This window comes from Sander vitreus, chromosome 14, assembly GCF_031162955.1.
Source record: "Sander vitreus isolate 19-12246 chromosome 14, sanVit1, whole genome shotgun sequence".
Lineage (NCBI taxonomy): Eukaryota > Metazoa > Chordata > Actinopteri > Perciformes > Percidae > Sander > Sander vitreus.
In genome coordinates, this window is record NC_135868.1 from 15,548,769 (window position 1) to 15,560,595 (window position 11,827).

General features: G+C 42.1%; 1 protein-coding gene across 1 annotated transcript; it reads right to left on the reverse strand.

The window, feature by feature from the left end:
* Positions 1 to 1,495: 1,495 nt before the first annotated feature.
* Positions 1,496 to 8,303, reverse strand: azin1b (antizyme inhibitor 1b). Its single transcript, XM_078267530.1, has 11 exons — positions 8,119 to 8,303; positions 7,170 to 7,313; positions 6,537 to 6,735; positions 6,205 to 6,378; positions 5,812 to 5,984; positions 5,446 to 5,659; positions 5,128 to 5,202; positions 4,636 to 4,801; positions 4,245 to 4,354; positions 3,117 to 3,331; positions 1,496 to 3,009 (listed from the first exon to the last, which is right to left on the reverse strand). Exons 3-11 carry the CDS (start codon positions 6,636 to 6,638, stop codon positions 2,934 to 2,936), a joined length of 1,305 nt encoding a protein of 434 aa, XP_078123656.1. The 5' UTR covers positions 6,639 to 6,735; positions 7,170 to 7,313; positions 8,119 to 8,303; the 3' UTR covers positions 1,496 to 2,933.
* Positions 8,304 to 11,827: the final 3,524 nt, after the last annotated feature.

Here is an 11,827-nt window from a genome sequence, read left to right on the forward strand (position 1 = left end):
AGCAGTTTAGTGTAAAATAACGTAACGACCTAATTTAAAAGATGACTAACAAGATCACATCAGGCAATGCAAACCAGGATGATTTAATTTTCTGGGCATACAGAAAAACATGAAGTGTCAACAATTATAATGGCTGTGCTGCAGCTGATTGTACTGCAGCATTTCCCAAAGGTAAGACTGCTGAAGGACAACTGAGTTAGATGACATCATCGCTAAACCTAAAGTAGAGAAGAAAGGGAGAAGAGATTTTTTTTACTGTCATATTCCCTCATGTGAAACCAATACAAGGTTATGCCACCAATCAGAATCAACCACTTAAGAATTCATTCATGCTTGCTTAAAGTGAACAGGCTGTAAACCAAGTTGTCCTCAAGTCATTTCAAATCTATCATCTGTTTTGTAACCTTGTAATTTGTAGACTAGTTAATCAGCTGCTATTGTATTATTGCCACCACCACCACTATCAAACACCATGACCATTTCTTCTTTATACACTCTATAAAACACCTTCTGACCATGGTGACATGCAGCGAGTATGTGTACAGAGGAGACAGTCAGAAAGGGTTTTAATTCATTTTAAAGCAGAGGAAATCAATGGCTACACATTAGACGTGTATTCATTAATCTGTCCTTAGTATTTTAATAATGTTGAGGCTCCGAGTGAGCAATGGCTAAAGCTACCTACTACAGTATATGATAGCAGTACATTGTGCTTTATGAACAATCAAGCAAGGATCTTATCGGAAGCTTTATAAGCAGGTGAGGTCTTTCTCAGGGATAGACAGGACATGTAAGAAAATGTGCATGCAGTATGGAAAATTATCAACATTTGTCTTGTCCTGTCTAGCCAGCAGGTCACCCTGGCAACCTGATCTGAATTTCCACCTCTAAATTTCTTTAATTACTGAATTTACAGATGGCTGGTTAGTTTGAAACAGGCCTCAGAACCATATACAGTATAAACAGATACTCTAATGTACAGTGCCAAGAGGACACATTGTAGATGCTGAGCTCTTTAATTAGACTGTAATTGAAGTAGCATTTATTGTAGTTGTCATCAAAGCACATGCCGGTTTTCTTTACAACAAACAGCAGCAGCCCATTTCACTGATGAAATGCTCTTTTTCTTGTTTAAGATGACACTGTAGTGCTCCGCTATCTTGTAATATACATCTAAACTGATTTACAGATCCAATTATCTTTGGAAAATACATACTATCATCAAAACACATTCGGATACTGTACTAGTGTACTATTAGGCCGCAAGGGAGAGCTCATTCCTGGCTGCAAACAGCCTAAGCAGCCCTAAATCTGGATTAGATTGTTTCCAGGAAATTCAACTACTGTGTAATCACAACACATACCAGACCCATAACAGATCAGAAACATTTGTTTTGGAACTAGGTTGGCAAACAGTGAAGATTTTATCCAGAACGTGTAGGAATCTACAACTGTTCCACCCTTGACACCAAAGATCACACATACACAAGACAAATGATTTCAGTCAGAAATGTATTAAATTAATCACTTTCATTACTTTAACAAGCACAATTTACAGTCAAAAACAGGCTATGGTCCATTAGTGCCTTAGACAAGTAAGTAATTAATACATTAGTCATTTTAACACACAAGGGCTGGATTCTTTAAAAACTGCAGTTGTCAGGTCACCTTTAATATTATCAGACATAGCTGTACAAGAGAGTGCATATTGCCCCTCATAACTTTAGAGACATGAGGAAAAGTCTGGCATGTTATTTGCCATTTGCACTGCCTCAGAGGTCTGTGTACAACTAGCATGTCTTTCATGTGAGAGCTATAGACATTCAAGTCCACATCTGCCACCTACAGATTCGCTATGTTTGAGCACTCATCAGAAATAGCTCCTTTGCTGGTTTTTCAGATCCTGGGTGAACAAGGACCAATCCCTTGGAAAGAGACACTAAAATGAAGATCTGAAAAATCAGGGCTGCGCTAAATGTCACAGTACTTATTTAACCTACAAAAAAGTTGTGCATTTTAAACCAGATTAACCTCTCTATTAGTGGCAAGGAGTGCATTAGGGTGTATGCAGTTCTCTGTATTCAAGCTATAGCTCAGCATAGACAGAATCTCCCACAGAAATTCCTTCATGCCTTTTGAGTAAAGGGAAACCACTGAGGTCACAAATGGCAATCACAGCACACTTAATCCATGTAGCGTTAAAAAACACATCAATATTTTATCAGGAAAACACTGTTAGATGGGCCACAGCATAATACCTGGGCAAAACACACTTAAAGATGGAGCTTTAAATTTGCCCCAGTAATATCTGAATCCAATAAATAAAAATGCATTGATGTGAGCTGCGATACAGAAATAGGTTACATTGTCATAATTTCATTTAAACTATGCAAAGTGAGGGGTTTGAAGTACAGAATCTACAATAGGCGTTGATTCTTTTAAACACTTCAAAAATCATCTACAGACAAAATGTATTGGGGTTGAACAGACAGGTTTTACACGACTGTCAACAGTAATCAATAGAGAACATGATTTAAATCAATTGTACATTTTGTAAACTGATTTAGGAAACAAACCACCCCAAAAATGTTTGGGGGGGTCCCATCTCCAAAGAGTCGTCCATTTTGTTGCATAATGTCATTTGAGCTGGAGTTCTTTTAGCTGACTGATTTTAGAGGGAGGAGCGAGAATGAGAAAAATTATCTTCCAGATCAAATTTTAGACAACTAATTTAGACAACCAATTGTTTCCCATTTTGAGGTAAAAAAAGTAAAATTCCTGGAAGAAATGATAGAACACTGCTAAGGTGGCTGGAATGTTGACCACATTTAGCCCATTGTCCCAAATACCTCGTTCACCCCTCTTCTCACATGGTGAAAGCAGAAGTTAAGGAGAATCTGTGCAATATAATATGGGACAGGGGCAGAGGGTAGTTACGCACTGTACTGGACCATGGAGAAATTCTTCATGGCACCGTCCAGTGCCACACCAGCCTCCTGCATTTCGTACCTGTGGACAACACAAAGCATCAGAATCAGTTCTCTGTAAATGCGTCATATCCTTACAACATCTGTATTAGTGGTGAGCCTTCACATGCTAACTCACTCTATACTCACCAGTCACAGGTGGAGACAGTGTAGTAGACGGGCAGCTGGGGGGAGCCGGAGAGGCAGGTGAACTCCTCCAGGCCACACACACCCATGTTGGAGAAGCAAAGCCAGTCTCCCACACTGAGCTCAGGCAGCAGGCAGCGCTCCACCACCTGGTCCAGCTGGTCCAGTGACGGGCCCCACAGGCTGCTGGGATACACTCCATCAGCACACCGCACATGCTGGAGAGAAGAAAAGTGTCACCCTAAGTGAGCAAGACCATCTGTCACAGGTAATGACATCTCTACTGAACATGTAAAATATACTCCTAATTATAGGAGAAGAGCAATATCTATGATTATAGTCTGCAACTGAAGAAATTATCAATGCCTGATGCATCATCATTTGCAAACTGCATACCTGTGGTAGCTCAAAGATGTTATTGTTGATATCCCAACCATTGATTATTAGCTAGCAGGCAACCTAAAACTGGATAGCCATTATCAACTAGCCAATATAGCCGACTACAACCGTTAGCTCATTAGCATCAGGGGTCTGGGGTATATGATATGAATTAAAACTGCCCTGAAGCACCAGAACACAATTTCTACATCACAAGCCATCTTCTTCAGTTTATTTTGCCCTCCATTATTAGTTAACAGCAGCTCCAGTTTTATGTTGTGGAGTTTGTGTTATTTTATGATTGTGAGGTAAACACAGGTGCATAGGAGAGGAACAAGTAGGTCAAAAGCTGCAAACAAAATCCTGCACACTGTCTAACTTGCAAAGATACATTTACATTAGCAACGTTTCGGTACAAAAAATCTTCATCAGGCAAATGATTGTGAGGTAAACAGAGCGTAGAAGAGGAAAAGCATCAACTGTCACTGGCGGTCCTGATCTGGTAGGGAGTACAGTTGGGTAGCAAACAGCTGTTTGTGAGTCGCTATCAACCTTTTTGACTAATGTCACACTTTGAGAGAACACCGTTTGTAACTCAGCTTTGTATGAAATCCCCAGAACCAATCTTTACACTGGTCAATATAATTCACCAGCAATTATGATCCTTCTTCCTTAAATAGTCATAATGTATGACCCCATTTTCCCTACTCAACTAGAGCTGCTATCAGATTCTTCATTCAGAGGCCTACTAACCTTGTGCACTGATGGGGCAGCGATGGAGTTTCCCAGCAGCTTGTAGCTGAATGGGCCATAAACACCCTCATTCATGTAGTACAGGAACTCGGTATCTTCGTTGTTCACACCTGTGTAAATACAGTGGTTGACCATGTCAGAAATATAGAACATCGTGTATTATCTACAAACCGAGGACTTGACCTCTGATGGCTTTGTTATGATTATGCCACACCCATGTGTAAAAAATCTTGACAAAAAAATATGAGAACACAAACCATTTTTTCTTTTCTAAAACTGCATATGATTATTGGCATATATTCACAGCCAGAGTGCAAAGACAAGTGTATTCCAGTCAGATTTAACTGTATTACACGGGACAAAGACAACCTCAGAGGATTAAGTAACTCACCTTGAGCGATGCTGTCCCAGTGGCGGGCAACCACCTTTTTGCCGATAACGTTGACAGCCAGGCTGAAAGCAGAGGCCACGTAGAAGCTGCCTGGCTGGGCCAACACTTGCACACCGGACAATGGGGGGAAGTAAGCATCCAGTAGCGGCCTGACTGCAGACTCAACCTGCACACACAAAGTTAAAGCAAATATGCATTCAGAGGGCATTTCCAGATAAAAACAAACGTGCAAAACTTTAGTTGTAGGCATTAAAAGCTGAAATACATTATTTTATGCACGCTGTTAGTGAGAGGCAAGTGATGCGATGTTTAAGCTACAAATAGATGGCAGAACATCCAGAGTTGGATATACTGGCTTTTTTTGTTTAAGTGTTACTTAAGAGTCACTTGTGTTGTTAATCAGTTAAGGTAAGTCTTTGCAGAACCTGTTCATTGTCATTTGACAGTCCGATTAAAGCATTCCCAGAAATAACACCGCCGTTTAGCACTTACCTGTTTGAGCTGAAACTCTGAGCCAGTAAATCCACCACCAATGTCCAGGATGTTCATGTTGAAGCCCAGATCCACCTGAAAGGAAACAGCAAACCGTAGAAAGAACAAGGGATTAAAAAGGCATTTAGGATACTGAAATAAAAGTCTTGAGTTGACTCATATCTACTAAATTAATAATTTCATTTTATGGAGTGGCTGTGGCTCAGAGGTAGAGTGGGTCGTCCTTCAACCACAAAATTGGCAGTTTGATCCCTGCATGTCAAAGAGTCCTTCTTAATGAAAAGAAATAATGGAGAATATTTTCCAGACAGTACCCACCCCCATGTCAAACACACAGCGGGCATCTGACAGCGCATGGGTGTAGGCCTGTTGCAGGTCTTGGCAGGAGCTGGGGATATGGAAGGTCACCCCAACCACCTGGACTCCAAGCTCCTTGGCTGCTTCCAGCAGGTGCCGGCAGCTCTTCAGAGAGAAGCCGAAGGCCATGCTGGTCTCAGCTGCGTGGGCCTTGGTGGTCAACTGCAGCAGCAACCTAGGAGAGACCAAAATAAAGGAACATCAGCCAGAGATCAAAACACGAAAGAACATCCATCTAAGCAAAATAACATGTTTTTGACACCTTCAACAGCTTTCCCAATCTTCTGGGTTTTTTCTTCAGGTTTGCTGCCTAATTTGATCACTTACTTTGCACTGGGGTGCAGGCGGGAAATCTTGGACAACTCTGCCTCATTTTCGCACACAAGATGCTGGATGTTGTTCTTGGCAGCGTGCTTGATGTGTGCCAGCTGCTTGCAAACGCCTGACAGAATGATGTTTTCTGGAGGCACGCCGTGCTCCAGTACCAGGCTCACTTCAGTCTGTGGGAAAGTGGACAAACGCTTAACGCACCAAAGTCTAAAAGCCCCATCAAAACAGTACTAAGTGTGTTGCATAAGTTGAAAGGATTATAGTCATCAGCTGACTTGTAATCAATTGAGTGCTTGAAATGTATTTGCCCCAAAATGTCAATAGCTTTCACAAAAGGGTGAAGCAATGTGCAAATAAGCTACCTAAATTTGACTGAAGTTTAAAGCTTACCTTGTTAGCACAGATGAAGCCCAGGCCCAAAGATGCCAGCACCTCAATGACAACAGGGCTGCTGTTGCACTTGACTGGGTAGTAAGGCTGTAGCTGTGGCACTACGCTCTGCCAGCATACATGCTGCCGCATCAGGGCACCGAGGTCACCCACCACAAATGCACTCTTCTCCACCTGGGAGCACAAGGAGGTAAAGTCTGCACTGAGTACAAAAGCAACTGGTCAAACCTGCAAAGTGTTAATGACAGTGTTATAAAAGCTATTTGAAGCTTTTTGAGAAGGACTTCCACTGCAACTGAAGCCAAAAAAAAAGAACTTCATGGTGAACTGACCAGAGCCTGCTCACAGATTCGTCCGTCAATAACATCTTCAAGGGTCACTCCTCCCTCCAGGAGTTCAATGATGTAGCTGGGTTTGTCAGCGAGTCCTTTCATCTCAACCGTATTACGCTAAGCCGTCAATCATAAAGAACAGATAAGCAAATCAAGGGGTCACGACTGAGCCAATGGGGTCCTGCCGGTATGCAACAAACTAGGGAGAAAAGGAGGGAGAAAAAAAAAAAAACATGACTATTAATATCACCACAATAAACTTTTTTTTACAGCAATTTAACCAGGTAAAATACACAGGGCCATACATAGACGATGATGAACTTTTACCTAGATTAATTTCCACGTTTAAAATCCACAGCTACACATATATGACTGTAGTCCCTTTGGACACACATTACCCCATTCTTTTTTGCATAATTAGAAAATTAGTAAACTCCACACCTCATTGAGCTTTTAACAAAATCTATACTCACCCTAAAAAACACTTCAAAACCAGTACAAACGTGTTTACTCACACCATGGTTTGTATGCCAAATTCCACCCAGAATACAATGCCCCTGGACTTTGCTACAAGTATGTGCGTGTAAGCCAGCATGCTTCTTTGGTGTGTACAAGACACAGTGAGTCACTCACATGGACAAGTCAGGAGACGGACCTGTCCCGCTATCAGCTAGGATCCCAAGGTGGCTCAGCGTTGAAGTCAAAGTGCTCCCGGTAAAGAGCCGCCCCTAGGCCCCCTGGGTAGCGCTCATACACCTGTGCAGAGACAGGGGAGCCCTGAGGGACAAACACAAAATATTAGATTTGAACATAGGAAATACACTGTAAAAGAAAGACATGCACCATGCGTTTATCACATGAAATGCAGTGTCTTTGGCTAGGCTAGACTAGGCTTGTCGGTCATTTCCGCTATTATGGGTTCACATTGTTGTCACTGCGGTCAACATTTCACCGGCACAACCGATAAGTGACGTAGTTTATTTTAAACCAATAAACACCCTTTAGATTATTCCTGACTAACCGACTGTTTTAATCACGATTAGTCCACATTATTATGCGATAGTTGTCTATAAAAAAAAACACGCGAGTGTGTGCAAATAGTGTCAGAACTTGACAAATGACACATTATTATTGCTATGAGTCACAAAAACAACATGAAATTTTATACCGCACATATGTCATTAACATTTACATTAAACACGTAAAAGTGAAGCTGTATTTAACAACACCATCGCGAGGAAACGCGCTGCTGAGATATTCTCGGCAACGGGAGCGCTGCTAATGTTGAGCTGGCTGTTGACTGCACGTCGTAGGAAGAAGCTTATGTTAGCACTGCATTTTGTTAATAACCCCCAAACAAACCCAAACACTGGCACAATACAAGAGTAAACACTAGACTGAGGTCCTAGGATCGCTTCATAATTTACTAATACCATTCAATTGAACATTAAGGCATCTCAGCTACACTAATTTCAATGAATCGGTCTGTCATGTGTGGCTAGAAGGCAGAAAGACCAGCCCGCCATGTTACGTCCGCCTGCTAAATCCAAGGAACTCAACCCAAGTATTTCGCTTTACTTACGTGAGATAACGGCCAGAATGTTTTGGAAACTCGTCTTTTCTTTTTCGGCGGAATTTTTAAACAGTAGTGGGCACAACGATATAAGAAAGAAAGAGAGCGGTTTTTGCCATATGTGTAGATGGACGAGCGTCAGTTGAGTAGCGTCTTCTCTATCGGTTGATGGGCGGAGGACTACTGAAGACGAGCAGAGGAAGTGGAAAAGGTAATCAACGGCAGTGGACGGGGCCTAACGTTCCGTTCCACCAATGAGGTTTCTGCATTTTTGAGAACATACCTAATATGTATTTCCGAATATCTTACAGGCCGCCGTAGATCTGTGATGATGTTTATTCAGGTTACATAACCATACACTTCCCGTAGATGGCCACACGATGTAGTCAACCAGCCTAAGACCTCAGCTGCTCTTTTTTTTCATGAGACACTTCAGATACACTTGTTGAACAATCCCAGCTGCTATCATTTATGTATAGGAGATGGACCCAAGACCACTAATTCTACACAGTCCACTCACAGCTATAAAAAAACTATATTTAAGCATAATGATAAACAAATGCTAAATAATGTTTTTTTTAAAAAGCCACCATTGGTGCAATTTTCTCACAGTGACACTGCAATGTTGTGAAACAATGGTGGAAGAAGTAGAGTACTTATGTAGCAATACTGCTTTGTAAAAATACTCTGGTACAAGTAAAACTGCTTCATTCAAGATTTCAAGTAAAAGCACAAAAGCATTAACAGCAAAAATTTACTTAAAGTATTAAAGTAGAGGTACTTGTTGGGCAGACTGGGCCCTTTCAGAGTTATATTATATATATATCATATATAAGTCAAATATATACATTCTTTCACCACTGTTAAGATATAGGCTATGTATTTATCAGTGTGTACAAAACATAAACATAAATAATTTTGGAATATTATAACTGATGCTTTGACACACAAGCAGCATTTTAATGTTACAGCTGGTGAAGCTCGTGGTGAACCTGGTTTTTAATACTTTACATAGGCTGTTTAACATGTGTTAGCATCCTGGCTCAAGCTGTCTTTGAATACACATAGATGTCTTCAGGATATTTGTATTATTTGTATTGTTAACTCTTCTCACTTCTCCTTACTGGTTTTAAAACATCTCGCCAAAGGACTGCTAAAATATGGCCTTGTTTTATGTCTCATAATATGCCTCTGTCTAGGTAGCAGATATTTTGACATTCACTGTGTTCCTGCTAATGTCTCACAAAATCTGATTTGGGGGATTATTAAGATTCAAGAGCTTATTGAATGTTTTGTTGATTAGTCTTTAAGCCACACTTACTAACTTTGATAATTGAATAGTTTGTGCTATTCAGTTTGATGGTAAGAAATTCATTTTGAGAAATGTCTCTCATTAAGCATGGTGGTCAGGAGTTCAGTACAACACTGAATGAATGCCACAAAAACTCAGCCTGCAGCCACCCTTAGTCGTATGACTTGTATTTCTGTGACATGGGAGCTACATGCTGCATGGCTTCATCTATGTGTCTGTCTGGCTGTCCTATAGCGTTTACCTAACAAAACAAAGTGGCCTAGAAAAGTGTCTAAACAACAAGGAAAGTTCTCTATGAAAGCACTCTCATGCTGATATTTTAAGATGTGTAGGTTCAGAGACCAAGTGACTGGATTATGGATTCATGCAGTAGCCTACAGTCATGCTAATTGCCCTAAGGTATAGGAAGAGCTAATCAAATTGAGCCATGCAGTTCACATTTCTGAGAAAGAAGATATGGCTTCTAAATCTATTTGTATTGGTACAGTCAAGTCAAGGCTTATTTGTAAAGTAATTGTGTGCAGTGTAAAATATATATATACAAAATAAAGTGCTTTACAGAGCTATAACTCATAGACAAATGACAACAAAAACAAGGTGTGCATAAAAGCCAACAAATAAAGTATATTATGCTTCAAAGGTCCACGAGGATAGGAGTAAAATAAGATTTTGTGCTTCAGTTCCACTAAATTCAGCTAATTTCCTTGACTGTCATCAGGAAGGAAACTCAATTTGCAGCAGAAGTTAAGGATATAAACAAACAACTGCATCTATAATCAATTCTCAACACTCCGGGCATACAAACAAATAAAAAAAAGGGTTATGTTAAAAGATAGGGATGTTAACAATTAACTGTTTGACCGAACGGATATAAGCATGGGCGATTTTAGACCCTTTTTAGGGGGGCTCATATTAAAAAAAACCTTGTTATTTAATTTTTTTTTCTCAATTTTGTTACTTGAAGTGAGAGTTTGCGAACGTGTCTGTTAGTGACAGACAAATAATTACAGATTCAAAGGGCTTGAAACAGGTTTAAAATCCTGTGTGGCTGTCGCCGATGCTATGCACCTGTAACCCAGTCAAGGAAAGGGTTAACAGAAACGTAGTGTTGGCCAATCGGAGGTGGTTGCGCCAGACTCCCACCGTTGGCTGAGTCTCTATCTAATCAGTCAGACGGAGAGCAGGAGTGCGGTTGTGAAGTTTAACGAAGTTCGGCCGCTTGTACCCTGGATCTTGTTCTTTCGGTCATGACCCAGCCTTCATGACCATAGGTGAGGGTAGGAACAAAAACTGACCAGTAGATTGAGAGCTTTGCCTTCTGGCTCAGCTCTCTTTTCGTCACAACGGTGCGATAAATTGAATGTAATACCGCACCTGCTGTGCCGATTCTCCGACCAATCTCCCGCTCCATTGTCCCCTCACTCGCGAACAAGACCCCAAGGTACTTGAACTCCTTCACTTGGGGTAAGGACTCATTCCCTACCTGGAGAAGGCACTCCATCGGTTTCCTGCTGAGAACCATGGCCTCCGATTTAGAGGTGCTGATCCTCATCCCAGCCGCTTCACACTCGGCTGCGAACCCGATCCAGTGAGTGCTGAAGGTCACAGGCCGATGATGCCATCAGGACCACATCATCTGCAAAAAGCAGCGATGAGATCCCCAGCCCACCGAACTGCAACCCCTCTCCACCCGACTACGCCTCGATATCCTGTCCATAAATACTACAAACAGGATTGGTGACAAAGCGCAGCCCTGGCGGAGGCCAACTCTCACCTGAAACGAGTCCGACTTACTGCCGAGAACCCGGACACAGCTCTCGCTTTGGTAGTACAGAGGTGGATGGCCCTGAGAAGGGACCCCCTCACCCTGTACTCCCGCAGCACCTCCCACAGTATCTCCCGGGGCACCCGGTCATACGCCTTCTCCAGATCCACAAAACACATGTAGACTGGTTGGGCATACTCCCAGGCTCCCTCCAGGATCCTTGCGAGAGTAAAGATCTGGTCCGTTGTTCCACGACCAGGGACGGAATCCGCATTGTTCCTCTTCAACCTGAGATTCGACTATCGACCGAACCCTCCTTTCCAGCACCTTGGAGTAGACTTTACCGGGAGGCTGAGAAGTGTGATACCCCTGTAATTGGCACACACCCTCTGGTCCCCCCTTTTTAAAAAGGGGAACCACCACGGTCTGCCACTCCTTAGGCACCGTCCCAGACTTCCACGCAATGTTGAAGAGGCGTGTCAACCAAGACAACCCCTCCACACCCAGAGCTTTAAGCATTTCTGGACGGATCTCATCAATTCCTGGGGCTTTGCCACTGTGGAGTTGTTTAACTACCTCAGCAACCTCCACCAGGGAAAGTGATGCCAATCCCCCCTCATCCTCCAGCTCTGCCTCTACCA

Coding starts and splice junctions, on each gene's coding strand:
- azin1b (XM_078267530.1), bottom strand. CDS start 6,638: ATGAAAGGACTCGCTGACAAACCCAGCTACATCATTGAACTCCTGGAG. Junction 4,802..5,127: donor CAGAGTTTCAGCTCAAACAG/GTAAGTGCTAAA, acceptor TTGTGTGTGCAG/GTTGAGTCTGCAGTCAGGCC. Junction 3,010..3,116: donor ACTGTCTCCACCTGTGACTG/GTGAGTATAGAG, acceptor TGTTGTCCACAG/GTACGAAATGCAGGAGGCTG.